Raw genomic sequence first — 15,447 nt, 5'->3', positions numbered from 1 at the left:
CAGCTTTCACTGCATGCGGCCGAGCACTGTCCTGCAAAATGATGGGTGGGTTCTCCAGAAAGTGTCACCACTTCTTTCTCAAAGCTGGTCGCAGGCTGTGTTCCAAAAATGAACAGTAATACTGCGCATCGACAGTCTGCTGTCAAGGAACAGTATGCGTTAGGATAACGCCATCACAGTCGTACACGAGAATCACCATAACTTTCACATTGCTGGGGTTCTGATGAACTTTTGATTTTCGTGGTGACCTGTAATGATGCCATTCGTTGCTTGTACGATTTGGCTCATGTCTCATCCAGTGTAATGATACGGCGTAAGAAAGCCTCTCCTTCATGCTCATAATGCTCCAAGTGATTACGAGCAGCGTCGTATCGTAGTCATTTCTGCATTTCCGTCAAGTCATGCGGATCCCATCGTGATGCAGTTTTTCTCATGCCCATGCATTCCTTCAGAATGTGAAGCACAGTCGTATGCGCTAATCCTGTCTCTCGTGCCAGCTCACAAATCGTATGGCTTTGACCACTCTCCAGTAACGTGGAAAGAGCATACACTTCTTCTTCACTGACACTAGGACGACCTGGCCGACGCATGTCTGCCACATTTTGGTGTCCCTTGTTGAAGGCTTTTACCCACCTTGCCACTGTTCTGTAAGGCAATGCACATTCCCTGCAAGCCTCTTGAAGACCTTGATGACACTGTCGTGCTGTACGGCCTCTGGCACATTCAATCTTTATCCAACTCCATTTTTCCTGTTTCGAAATCATCGTGACAACACTACATTAGACGGCCAGCTAACACGAGGCTCTGTTCTTCTTGTCACTGCGCATGCATGTGATGTGGGAAGGGAGAGTCCATTTGCTCTGAGGTAAGGTAGGTATGTAACTAACATGTGGTATAAGCGACATTATTTAGTTCCGTTGCATGGCGTCTCTACAGCAGTGTTGCCACTATTAAAGTTCCAACCCTCATATATATACTGACAGTGGAACCACTATGTGGTCTAACAAATTACAAACGAAACTTAACCAGATTTTAGCACATTCTGGAAATTCTGTCATTATGCAGGTATTCCTGCCACTTCTGTAAAAAGTTTACATTTACTAACTGAAGTTCTTTCCTGGAAAAAGAGTAAACTCTAAACCTAAACCTTTAGTCTCCTGTGTAAGATATCAAGATTTTTTAAAAGACTGCTCAAGTCTAGCACAATTTCATCCATCTTTGCAGTGACCACTCAAGTGTTTCAATTCTGGTTCCCCCTTTCCACCTGTTTAGACTTCTATGGGTCATGAACCATGATTCACAATAATACATGCCAGCAATGAAAACAGACTTGCGTTGAAGGCAAGATTTGTGTCCAAAGAATACTATCAATGCACATGACAAAATGCACGGTGACCCTTACTGAATATGTTTAACATAAAATCTGCTTCCACAATCTGTAACTGTTGTTGCCATTGCTTCCAGCACTGCCTTCATTATTTACTGTGACCTGTGATGTACCATTTTAAGCACATCAGGCGAGTTTTAGAACAAGCACTATCACATGAAATGTGGGCTTTTCTAAAACCTGACTAAGTAGTATACTTAAATTTTCTCCTAACAACAGAGAACATGTCTAGCATCTCCTGTATTCTGGGTAAGCACTATTTTAATCTGTAAGGCCATCAGCTTGTCAGTTCCACTAGCGGTCCATATCTCTGAAGCATATATAGGCAGGATGAACATCAAATACTTTCACCTGAGCAGCTCAATGATTTGTAGGAAGCTCGAGGATGACTGCATCTAGAAATGCTGATAAGATAATAAGTTTTACATTAACAGGGTTGACTCCATGTGTTCTACATTACCTGAGTTTCTTTAGCAAATTGCATGAACTTCCACGCAATTTGTTTGATAGGCTGGACACGGCTGCCATCACTAGACTATCCAGGGCCTACAACATACAAGTCATGCTGTTACAGAATCAACAAGATTTTATTTGTTTCATGCTTGAAAACAGTGTCGTCAATCTTAAGTTCAATTTTATAAAAGTACATTTCATCATCTCTGCACATAAAATTGGTAGGGTAATTTAACAGTATAAGGGGTGTAGTGTCTCAACATTCAAAAAACAGTCTCAGCAAGAAACATGAAAATAACAGTTATGATTGCTAGGCCACACTGCACACCTGTCACCACATTTACAACCTGACAAATTCACACAAACCTCACCTCCAACTTATTTCTTCCTCGTAATGATGAATTTGAAGTGTTACTGTACAGAGAGGCTCGACTTCCTCCGAATGCACCTTCCAAAAGTGCCTATAAATCAAGAGTAGAGAAAGTAGATTTGGTGATATATACATTAAGGAAAACAAATCACAGACTATGTTACTTTTTGACACCTTGGTGGTACTCTGACCCTCATAGTTCACATAGCGGATGCATGGGAAGCTACAAATTAATGCCATTTAACAGTACAAAATGAGAAAGCTCCATAAGGTTGACAGTGCAGGAAGACATAAGGATCACTGGTTTCATTTCCACCTTCCCCCATAGGTTACACTGTTTCTTAGTCACCTACAAGCTCTATGAAATCATTTTAACTGATAAAATATAAACGATTATAAAAGCATATGCTGATCACAGTGGCGAAGCAGTCTAAGGCATGAAATGTGTTTGAATGCTGGGACTGTGGGTTTGAATCCCACTCAAGGCATGGATGTTTGTCTGTTTTTTGTAAGCTAGTGGCCTTGTGACAGCCTAATACCCTGTCCAAGGAGTCCTACAAACTGTCTAAGATTAAAAAACTGAGGTGAAACGAGCATTTCACGGATGCCCTATGCTCCAAGTAGGAACAACAGGAATACAGATAGAAAGATAGAGGCATATGGCCATATGGCTCACCAACACACAACAGAACACCTGACCCAGCAGGAACATTCAAGGCAGCCACATCCAACAAAACCAAAAGCAACCACATGCAACCCAAGGATAAATAAAACTGATGGTAACCCACATAACCAAAATAACCACAGGAAACTACTGTACGAGGAAAGAAAACTGCATTAAATGAGCAGCAGAATCCTTAACCATAACAACCTGTACACCTGAAGATGGCCAGTTAGGCTGAAATGTGTAGTGTCCAATAAAGGAATACAAAGAAAGACTAGTGAACGACATTGCACACACACACACAGCACAAAAGCGCCAAAGTCAGATCTATATAGTGCAAGAGGATGCCAAAATATAAGGCTATAGATGGGGTTTCGATTGGATTTACTGATTTGGATTTACTTACGCGACTCGTGACTACACTTAATTATAGTGCCTTCACTGATTTCCACGCTTTACTAATCACTACAGTACAAGCTAAAACTTTTCAGTCTGCTATGTCTTCACCAGACATTCCCTGCTAATGGGTTCTAACAGTGGGAATTCAACTGCACCGATCAAGTCTCCTCTTCACAGACACTCTTACAACTGCCTACCTTCTAAACTTGTCTCAGTTATAACATATAAACTTGGAGTGCATAAAAAACAGCATTCATTGTTGTACTCCGATTGTTTCCATGGGAACATGTTTGTTTGCAAAGGCATTACCAGCACAGCAGTGAATACTGTTTCACTGTTTGTTTCCAGATCATTACCTAGTAATGGGTCTGCACACTACAAAGTTAAGTAAAAATTTTTTATGAATAAGTATAGTACTGGTATCAAAAAGGATAATAATAGTATTCAGATATTCCACCAAAATGTGCAAAGTTTAAATAATAAAAAACTAAATATCGACATCCTATTATCAGATAAAGAACTAGATTCGGATGTACTATGCATCACAGAACACTGGTTATCCGAAAAAGAAATAGGCTACTATAATTTTGATAACTATTCTCTTATTATCAAAATTCTGTAGGGAAAACAAGAAGAATGGAGGTTCATGTATATACGTCAAATCTAATTTAGAAGCAAAACCTCTCAACTCATTTGATAAATTAAATCAAGAAGAGCACTTTGAAGCTAGTATAGCAGAACTTATCCAATATAATATAATTATCATCTGTGTCTATAGAACCCCAAATAGTAATATTAATATATTTATTGAAACCATGGATACAATAATAAATAATTTGATAAACAAAGGGAAGAAAATCGTTATAGTAGGCGATCTCAATATAGACTTTCTAAGGAAAAGGATAAATCAAAAACTGCAAACAATGCTGAACTCGTATGGCCTACAAGCAATAGTTGAGGCCCCAACGAGAATAGGACTCACGAGTCAAACAGCCATAGATCAAATAATAATCAATAAAGAGATATGGGAATATAATCTTAAGGTGACTGATACAGGCTTTTCTGACCACAAAGCACAGATATTGCAAATACAGACACAGTGTAAAAATAAAAAAGGACTAAATAGACTAAAGGAGGAAGTTAGAATAACTAGATCTTATAAAGAAGAAAATATACAATACTTAAACTATTTACTAAGAAAAGAAAACTGGGAACTGGTTCTTAAGCAAAACTCGGTAAATAATGCATACAATGAATTTTTAGGCACTTTGAGGCATTACTACGATATAGCAATGCCTAAAAAGAGGGTAAAAGTAATGAAACAGGAAAATAAATGGGTAACGGCAGGAATAAGGATATCTGGAAAAAAACTCAGGTTTCTTAATAGCCTAATGAAAGAAAAAAACATATCAGAAGGTCTTAGAAAATATTATAGAAATTATAAAAAAATATACAACAAAGTTATTAGTGAAGCAAAAAAGCTGACAAACAACATACAAATAAGATCATCCGAGAATAAATCAAGAGCCATGTGGGACATAGTCAAGGCTGAATTAGGTAATCAAAGGAAAACAGCTAAGAATATTGAAATAAACGTAAATGGAGTACACATACAGGATCCAAAAACTACAGCCAATCTTTTCAATGAATACTATACTAATGTAGCCAAAGAGATGATAAGCAAAAATCTAATAGTAAAAACCAATGAAATAGATATTAATATAGTAAAATATAATAGCAATAGCATGTTCCTAACCCCCACTACAAACGAGGAAGTGATAGAAGTAATTAAAGGAATGGGAAATAAAAAATCAGTAGGAATAGATGATATCCCTGATTATGTTATAAAAAAATGTTATCCTAAAATAACTCCTGCCTTAACATACATTATTAATCTGTCATTCTCGACAGGACAATTTCCTGAACAACTAAAAATGGCAAAAGTTAAACCCTTATATAAGAGAGGACCTGAAACAGAAGTAGGAAACTATAGACCAGTGTCATTACTCTCTGGCTTGTCAAAAATAATAGAAAAAATCATAAAGAAAAGACTACTATCATTTCTGAATAAATACGGCATAATTAGCACTAAACAGCATGGTTTCTGGAAAGGGAGATCAACAAATACTGCAATTGCAGATTTCATAGAAAAGGTTTACAAATCATTGGATGAAAGAGAAATAAGTATAGGGATATTTCTGGATTTATCAAAGGCTTTTGACTTGGTTGATCATGATATATTACTGAGGAAAATGTCAAGAATGGGAATAAGAGGGGTTGCATTGAAATGGTTTCAATCATATCTAGAAAATAGAGAACAAAGAGTTGAGATAGCATATAGATGTATAGAAACTAATGATTTAACTAGTTGTCTATCGCAAAAAAGACACATAAAATATGGAGTTCCACAGGGTTCTGTGCTTGGACCAGTTTTGTTTTTGATCTATATCAATGATTTAGAAACCAGCATTAAAGAAGGAAGACCAACGCTTTTTGCTGATGATACTAGCATATTTTTAGCAGCAAAAAATGCTAGTGATGCTCAAAGAAAAATAAATAAAACAATAAATACACTCACAGACTGGTTTGAAAGGAACAAGTTAATTATTAATAAAGAAAAAACAGTAGCAATATCATTTCATCAACCCCAAAAAATACAAACTGAATACCCTCTAATAAAGCTTAATGATACAGTCATTAGTTATATAGATTATACAAAGTTCCTAGGAGTTTGGATGGATAAAAATCTAAAGTGGCGTACACATACTCAACAGCTAGCAAATAAACTTTGTAAAATATGTTTTGCCCTAAGAATAATCAGTAGAGTAGCTGGGCCAGAGACTGTTCGTACTTTATATTATGCGTATTTTCAATCTATGTTAATATACGGATTGATATTCTGGGGTAATTCAGGAGAAGCAAAAGTGATCTTTAAGCTACAAAAAAGAGCTATTAGAATCATGATACAAATCCCGAAAACTGTTAGTTGCAAACAATATTTTAAACTGTTACATATATTACCCTTACCATGTCTATATATATATGAAGTGTTGGTTTACATAAAGGCAAATTTAAGTGCTTACTCAATCAATTCCGAAATACACTCATACAATACAAGGAGAAAGGATAACCTATATACAGTACCATGTAATACGAGTTTATGCAAAAACAACTTTAGTAATATAGGATGTCGGATGTTTAATCAGTTACCACAATATATTAAAGAGATACCAGTACTACACAAATTCAAAAAGACTCTGAAAACATTCTTGCTGGATCATTGTTTTTATAGGGTAGAAGACTTTTTCGTGGTTGGGGATAAATCAAATCATAATTACTAGTTATCATATACTTAATGAATAAAAGACTTACATCTTTACAATAACATATATGTGGGAATACCTTCTGCTCTGTTTTGTTTTTTACTCTTGCAGAGAACAGGATAGCAGGAGGTATTGGCTGGAACTACCCGGATAACGACAGATGACCATACTCTCCAACATCAATTTATAGGCCGCGCCAGAGCTTAAGTGATTAGTCGCTGGCTTCCCACCACTGTGATTTGAACAAGTGGGATTTGTGATAACAAACTGGCGCTGGGGCAGGTTTCCTCCGAGTACTTCGGTTTCCCCTGCCAAATAGGTTAAATAGGCTAAATAGCCGAAACATGTTGTTAATCTATTTTCAAATTTGATGTGTTGTGACTGATAAATATAGTGCTCATCATTTAATTATTATATTAGTATAAAATTATATTGTTCTTCTTATTATTCTATTATGGTATCATTGTATTGTCTTATTGTATCGTTGTATTGGAGTATAGAGTGTTTTGACTTGTCCTATGTCATGTATAATGATCCATGGATGTGAAGTGAATAAATAAATAATTCCACTGTAATAATGGTAACAAGAATTCTATGCACAAGGAAATCCAAACATCGAAGAATTCATATATAAGAACTTTTCACAAGCATAAAACCACAGGCTGACACAAATAAGTAAAAGGTGGACACACTGGAAATAATAAAACTATACAAACGCTATCTTATGTTGCCCCATTATAAGAATCAAGTGTGTCTCTATTCTCTGTAATTAAAAAACACCTAACAGAAGACTACAAGGATTTGTTCAGCCTTGATGAGACATGCATGGTGAAATTCCTATCACTTTAATACCTCATTTTAACATGTGGTTTTATATGTATGCACACATGCAGTATATAATCTATTTTAATTAAATTCAATTATGAGATGGATCAGATTTGAAACTAAATGCTAATAAATTCTTCAAACAGTTGTTTCTATTTCAGCAGTTTTTTACCCTTATGTATCATTCCCACCTGATGATGGCCAACTTTGCCCGAAACATGTAGTGGAACAGGCTGTAATTGAGTGAATAAGGTTTATGTGATGATATAACATTTATTATTTGTAGATTCAAAAAAGGATGCAACATTACAAAATTATGTAACTCTGTCACACAAGACAGTCTGCTTTTCCAACACTAGAGGGACTACATGAATACCTTGGAGGGGGACATGGGAGCAGTATGCAATGCTGGCTGTCCAAACATTGGTGTGCTTTCATCTGCAGATAGAGTCACCTCCTCCTCTTCCTCCTCTTCGGAAGAGATATATTTAGGGGTCAAACCAGCCGTGCCATGGAATGAAGCCGACCGCAGCACTGGGTTCTGCATACTACAAACAAACAAGGGTAAGTTTTGAAGAGTTCTGTTTTCTGGGATATAACATCACATGGTCCAGTGAATGTCTGCTTGCTGCATGCTTCATGCTGGTTTCTTGCTTGGCTTATTCTTCAGCTCTGAAGATAGCAGCATTTTCCTCCAAAATATCAGTCAACTTTCACCAAACTACATGGCATTATATCCCAGAAGACAGAATTCTTCGTAACCATCACTGTGAGAACCTCAAATCCTACAAAGGTAGGCTCAGAAGTCTCCAGTGCATCAATCTGTATGCAGTTTCTGCAGAGAAATGCCTAATATGATTTGGTATAAATGTGAAATGGAACCAGAGATAAACTATTTGATCACCATTATACAGTCAGAGAATTTCTCAACATTGTTCATAGTACTTAATAATACCCACAACATATAATAATTTTGTTATAAGAGTTTGGTCAGTATGGAATAGCTGATGACAATGTATATGTCTTATTTTATCTAACTATTAATCAGTTGTTTATAACAGCAAGTCATCAGTATTACCATGCTCTACAACAATTTAAAAATAATGAATGTGTCTTTCTTGTTACTGTTTTCATGGTACGTGGTGTGATCAAGCAATTTCTGGATATATTTTCTTCTCTGTGATAATTGCATTTACCCTCCACTACATGCTGCCCATTCAAATTAGTTCCCATGTGACTTGATGCAAAGAATCCAATGATTGTGCCAGTGTCAGAAACATTAGCAGAAGCTCTCTGCTTTGAATATGGCAAGTATACCCTATGACTGTTGTTGAATTGTGATGATGATCCATTCTGCTCATGGACAGATACTCTAAATGCTTAGCACTGTTAACCAATGTCAATCTATTTTTTTAATTTGAAAATTCATCTGCTCACTGTCTCTCCTCTGAAAGGAAGCTTTAACATCTCACAGGTTATGGTAGCAGTTTTTCCTAGTTTTAAGCAGAACTTGATGCACACATGGATGTTCTTTCAAATCTGTCATTTCTGATAAAATGCAGATCAAAAGAACACAACACATCTCATTTCACAAGGTGCTAGGTGTGACTGATGCAAGCTACAACTCTGAAATGAACAGCAAATGACTCATAAAATTCTACTCTACTTCCACGTAGCACAGGTGTTTTATCCTAGCTGTAGTAGTGTTATATTGTGGCCAATCTGGTAACTAACTGATATTGTATTTTTCAGTTTAAATGACATGCACAAAGGCACACTTTATCATATTTCTAAAAAAACAGTTCATTGTACTCAACAAAGCATGAAACACCATTTAACCAATCATGTGGTTATGACATCTGCAGATGTCATGTGGTACTGTGTATCACAGTGGCCATGACGTCTATAGACATCATACATATTTCTAATTACTCTGTTGTAGATATAATTCCAGTCAGCAATGGAAACTTGTATGTTTTGCTTGCAAGATGCTCTAGCTACTTCAGAGTGTGACCGGAAGTTGTTGATTGCTTGATAACTTTCCTGGGTTCAAGTTCTTTCGACCAAACATTATGGCAGGTCCTAGCAAGAAGATATGAGTATGTGATGAAGAGGTGTTTTATGAACTGTTCAAGAGAACGAATACAGTGGTATTTCAGAGAGTGAATATAGTAGTGATAGTGAAATACACGTAAATATGATGGTGAATATAGTGACAGCCCTGATGAAATAGGAAATGTCAGTGATGACAGTAGCATGCAACCTGATGTACTGGCAAATTCAAGTGCTGAGCAACGACATTTTCAATTTACTGGTAAGCCTGGCATAAATGTTGATTCCAAAGACCTCAGTAACCCCCTGGAATATTTTGAGTTGTTCTGTACACCAGAAATTGTGGAAATAATAGCCAGGGAAACAAATCGATGCGACCAAAAATTTTTTAGAAAATACGTCTAATCTAAAACTAAAATCTAGGGCCCATCGCTGGGCTGGTATTGAAAACTGCATAATTATAAAGTATTCACAGTATTAGTGTGATTGAGTAACCGGGTTATACATTCGATGCAACAGGGTATGCTTGGACCGTCCCAGCATTATATCTCGGCTGCTCCATGGCACTGTGCCGCTGTCAGTCAGCGAAGATGGTTGGTGTGCTCAACACATCCACATTGTATGAGCAGCGAAGTGTTATTCATTTTCTATGGAGCAAGGGACGAATGCCCATCGAGATCCATAGGGAAATGCAGCTGACATATGTGGACAAATGTCTTGCTTTGAGAAGTGTGTGGTGGTGGTGGTGTTCTAAGTTCACTAATGGCTGGGAAGACCTTAATGACAATGAGCGGTTGGGGCAGCCTCTCACCTCGCTCACACTGGACAACACTGCCCGCGTGGATGCAATGGTGAAAGCGGATTGGTGTGTGCACCTAAAGGTCATTTCCAAGGAGCCTGGCATTTTGTATGGCAGTGTTTATAATATCATTCGTGATTTCTCGGGGTATCACAAGGTTTCATGTCCGTGGGTGCCTAAGCTGTTGGATGATCTGAACAAAGCCAAGAGAATGATGATGTCACTGCCACATTTGCAGCATTACTTCAAGGAGGGTGAATGGTTCCTAGATCTCATTGTCACCGGAGATGAAACGTGGGTATTGCATTTCACTCCTAAATCCAAGCAGCAGAGCATGGTGTGGAAACATCCCGGTTCGCCTGTCACAGAGAAATTCCGCAGAATGCCATCCATCAGGAAGTTGATGGTCATAGTCTTCTGGGATCGCTGAGGACCACTCCTGCTGGATTTCATGCCACAAGATGCCACCATCAACGCGGACAGCTATTGTGACATACTCGCACGTCTACGAGCTGCCATCAGGAAAAAGCGCCTGGGGATTCTCGCGGACGATGTGGTTCTCCTCCATGACAACACTAGGCCTCACGTGGCAAACATGACTGCAGCCCAACTGCAGTCATTCAGATGGGCGATTATGGAGCATGCACCGTATAGTCCAGACATCGCCCCCAGTGATTACCACGTCTTCGGTCCACTGAAGAAGTTCCTGGCAGGCCAGAGATTCATTTCCGACAACACGAAAACCGCTGTCTGGCAGTGGTTCCACGGTCAACCGGCTGACTTCTACAACAGTGGTATCTCCAAACTAGTGGTGCGATGGGACAAATGCCTGAACTGGGGTGGTGACTATGTGGAAAAACATTCAAAGGTATTTACATCACTGCATGTATTTTGATTTCCCTGTATGTGTATTATTGTGGCTAAAAAGAATAGGGGCAAAGACTTTTCAATTTGCCCTCGTATGTAGGAATAACACAAGAAAAAGAACAGCTCAATTGTCAATTAGAATTCATTTCACTGAGGGACTCTGTGAAATATGCTAATGCTGTAGAACACAAAGTGCTGGGTCGACATTCGTCAGACAAAACAGTGCCCGTCTAGAAGAAAGAAATTATAGGCTTACTGTGCAAAAAAATACTTTTAAAGCAGTGTGCATCAATATACGAATTCTCTATACATTTCTGAATGTAGTGTGAAAATTAGAGAAACAAAATCCTAGTTTTTCCCGCTTTATTACACTTTAAGTGAAATGTTGCACTCTATTTAAATATCCTCTGGCATAAGAATTGAGTAGGAATTTAAATGCCTGCCGGCAGTGAAGGGTTAATATGTCACTGCAGGAGAGATAAGAACACAGAAAAGAACCACTTGACTGGTTGGTCATACTCCATAATTTCTGTCTAAAGATTTAATTTTATTTAGTGACATAAATACAGCAGTTTTTGTCATTCTTCCAGTAGCAGTGAAGATGGGCTGAGTTTTTCATTCCAATGAGGGTGAAGCCCTCATAGCATGCCAAAGCACCATGCCATGAAGGCATATAAGGAGGTGGCGATAAGGAGCCATGAATTTTTAACCTCAGTGCCAGCTGGGAGATAGTGATCAGGTCTCTGATCTAGCCACTTAAAGAGTGTACCCACCGGGTAGGAGACTGGATGAGTACAAGTACCTGTTTCATCAGAATACATTCACCAAGAGGGCTGATAATTACACATCACAAACATTTCCACAGTATAAGAATGCCACCCAGCTGAGTAAACTGAATGAAGTCAGTACCTAGAGGAAGACACCTCAGAGGGCATGATGGAAGACTGTGTCATGCTGCTGCTCATTGTCGCCTTCTTTGCAGCTTCTTTCTTCTTGCCTTCAGCAGCAGCCTTCATGGGGTCATAACTTTTCCTTCGCTTCCAATTCTGGAATTCCACTTCCCTGGAGGACAATGTTGAATTACTCCGGCCACCAGCACCACCTGATTTCCTGTTCATATCCTTTTTTAGAGAGACAGCAGGTTTTGGAGCATGGAGAGGCTGAAACAATGGGCATATGTGTAATAAGAAAGCAACTTGATGATCTGCTTATCAACCTCTGCTCACACTAATCTCTGGTGAGTAAGTTTTAAAACTTTAATTAAATGCACATAACTATCACAAGATACACACATATAATTAATGTGAAATGTAACATGACCCCTATGTCAGGCAGCACTGGTTTTCCCAAGTTACAGACAATTGCAAAGATACTACTACCAATTCTTCCACATCACCCTCATTTTCTCATTTATCATGATAGTCAAATATTAACATAGAGGTTAAGAAGAAACAAAGAAGAGGAAAACTTTGAGATGAAAGTTCTTCGCCTTTTTTTTTTATTTTTTATTTTTAGATCTTACAAAAGCCTTCGATGTAATAAACCATGACCGGTTACTTACTAAATTGGACTTGTATGGGCTTAGAGGAAAAATCCATGAGTGGATGACCTCGTATCTAACGAATAGATTCCAATATGTAGAAATTTATCACCAGGACCATGTATCCTGTTATTCTAAGTCCTTTACCTCGTCACTTAAGGAAATTAAACATGGTGTTCCGCAGGGATCTGTTTTGGGTCCTCTGTTGTTTTTATTATTCATTAATGATTTGCCATATGCTATACCTCAGGCTAAGGTTGTACTATTTGCAGATGACACTAATATATTGTTCACTGATAACTCTCTTAGTTCTTTAAATATAAAAATCAAAAAGGTTATTGATCAACTAGAAAGTTGGTTTAATGTGAATCAACTTTTTGTTAACACTGACAAGACCAAAGTATTATTTTTCCATGGAAAAGGATCTACTTCTAGGAACAGACCGGTCATACGTTTATTCAATAGGGAATTAGTATATTCATCTTCGGTGAAATTCTTGGGTATTGATATCTCTGAAAATTTGAGCTGGTTGAATCACACTCAATATATCTGCCTTAAGCTNCATAAACATAATCTGTATGCCCAACATTGTAATACAAATCGTTGTAAGAGAAGTGTGATAAACATGGGCATAAAACTATACAATAATCTTCCTATGGAGTTAAAGAATGTATCTGATTTTAAAGTGTTTAGGAGGAAATTGAAGTGTTATTTGTTGCATAATGCCTTCTACTCTCTTCAGGAGTTTTTTTTATATGTATGATGTTGAATTAATTGACTGTAATTGTCTGTTAATGCATGTGCTGGTGGTTTTTTATATAATATATTTAAGTATTTATGTATTTTTTGATTATGTTAGGTGTGATTGTTATTAAATCTATATATTCCCTTTGACTTTATCCGATTGTATATTTTACAGTTATGGATGTAAATAAAATTATGAATTATGAATTATGAATCATGGTAGCTAGGAGAGCAGGTTTCTCTACATATGAGTGTTTGACAAGATAACATTCTCAAACATTATTACACATGATCAGTTCTATCTTCTATGATACAATGTCATGTAATCTTGTGGGAGTCAACAAACATATTCCTCCAAAGCACTGGTTGACTTTCACTGGAGTACATGACATTACATCCCATAATGTAGAACTCTTCACAACCAGTATTGTGAGAACCTCAAATCCTACATCACCAGATATGTTATGCAAGGAGCACTGAAATTCTGCCATAGACTGCATGTTATGACTGACTCATGAACATGCACTGCAGTGTGTATTGGTGCACACTGATCAGCTATAAAGGAATGAACGATTACTGAAGCTGAAGACTAGGTAAGCACTGTAAGAAATGCAGTCTTCACCCAGAAACTTAGGATATCCCACAGTTCACAACCAGGCACCAAGGTACGCACCTGAGAAATAGTTCTGGGAGCTCGCACACTGTATCTTCCACAGTCTGTCCTTGAGAAGGTATCAGGCTTGGGGCTTTTTCCCTTGGCTGTGCTTCTGGCTTGAGCACTTTTTGGAGGGTCCACATTTTTCTTAGATTTGTTAGCAGGATTGGTAACTGTGGAAGGTGCTACATCAGTCTTCTTTCGTCGACTGTCTCCAGCAGCTGATGATGGCTCCTCAGTGTCTAGTCGAGCACGACGTAGACTAAAATAATCAGGTACAAATTGATCAGCAAGATATGAACCACATACTATATGTTTTCAAGCCCAAATATAGGCACAAAGTTCACATGTTATGATACACATGCAAGAACTATATAGCAATGTGGTCCATTCAGTTTGCTTTTTTCTAATTTCCTATCCAACTCCTTTATAAACGACATTTCCTGAGCAGCTGAAAGCTATGAAATGTATCATGAAATTCTTGCAAATGATCATAAACATCCACAATTAACCCCTGACCTGAACCAATCCAATTTTCTTCCCATTCTCACAACCTATTTCGTAACATTTATCTTAATATTTTCCTCCTACATCATCTCCAAAAATTAGGCACAAATTTCTTGTTTGCTGCATCTGATTTACATGTCAAATTCATTACATTAAATCCTTGTCCAGAACAAATTTGCTTATACATGCAAAAAAAAAAGTGTTAACAATCATTTGCTGAATACAGAAAATTTAAATATACAGCCTGGCAAACATGCTCTAGTATTTTCTCATAAGCTCTCCAACACTGCCCTATTTCTCTTGCACATCACCTTTCACCTCAGTCTTTCTGCTAATGCATCGAGTTGAATGAGTTGTGTTTGATTGGTTTTGGAGTTACATTGCCTTTATACAGCATTATGGCATCATAACATAAAGCAGCTAAAGGTGGTAGGGAAGAAAATAAGTCATTAGGTTATAACACTAAATATACAGAGTCTTCCTTGAAAGGCTGTATCACATACTCTAACCTTAGTCATCATCTAGCAAGAAAAAGGAATCAAGAATTGCAGCTACTATGCTTCACTGATGTACATTTCATAAAATAAATAAAATATTTATGAGAATTTACCATCAAAGTAGATGCTCAAATTGTCTCCCTTCCACTCTTAAGCAAACTTAAAGTCTCTTGGAAGGACTGACACTTATCTGAGTTCACTGATCTCAACAAATGCCATTCTGTCACATGTTGTGCCCAAGTTCATACAGTGTGTGAGGATTATTTGAATACACTTTGTTTTCTAGGTTACCCTGTAGATAAAAATCACAGGGATTTAAGCCTGGAGACCTTGTAGGCCACATTCTGTGATTTGTCTGTCTTCAG

At 37.6% G+C, this 15,447-nt stretch overlaps 2 protein-coding genes across 5 annotated transcripts in view; one reads left to right on the top strand and one right to left on the bottom strand.

Annotated features, from left to right (window-relative positions):
- The window catches only part of LOC111868682, a 52,049-nt gene that overhangs the window by 11,646 nt on the left and 24,956 nt on the right, over positions 1-15,447 (bottom strand). For all 4 annotated transcript variants that reach the window (XM_023859563.2, XM_023859562.2, XM_023859566.2 and 1 more), the window contains 5 exons: positions 14,097-14,340; positions 12,049-12,299; positions 7,798-7,969; positions 2,212-2,301; positions 1,848-1,933 (listed from right to left, as the gene is read on the bottom strand). In XM_023859563.2, the coding sequence (XP_023715331.1) occupies positions 1,848-1,933; positions 2,212-2,301; positions 7,798-7,969; positions 12,049-12,299; positions 14,097-14,340 (843 nt within the window). The remainder of the gene's footprint in view (positions 1-1,847; positions 1,934-2,211; positions 2,302-7,797; positions 7,970-12,048; positions 12,300-14,096; positions 14,341-15,447) is intronic.
- LOC117282644 (histone-lysine N-methyltransferase SETMAR-like) lies at positions 9,353-12,041 on the top strand. The gene is made up of 2 exons (XM_033753136.1): positions 9,353-11,140; positions 11,733-12,041. The coding sequence occupies exon 1, from the start codon at positions 10,034-10,036 to the stop codon at positions 10,700-10,702; it is 669 nt and encodes a 222-aa protein (XP_033609027.1). The 5' UTR covers positions 9,353-10,033; the 3' UTR covers positions 10,703-11,140; positions 11,733-12,041.

Source organism: Cryptotermes secundus, unplaced genomic scaffold (genome assembly GCF_002891405.2).
Source record: "Cryptotermes secundus unplaced genomic scaffold, Csec_1.0 scaffold857, whole genome shotgun sequence".
NCBI lineage: Eukaryota > Metazoa > Arthropoda > Insecta > Blattodea > Kalotermitidae > Cryptotermes > Cryptotermes secundus.
Note: the sequence above shows the minus strand (reverse complement) of the source record. Positions and strands in the feature narration are given on the sequence as shown.

Excerpts from the sequence above, each read along its gene's own strand:
- LOC117282644 (XM_033753136.1), top strand. The coding sequence starts at position 10,034 with ATGGCACTGTGCCGCTGTCAGTCAGCGAAGATGGTTGGTGTGCTCAAC.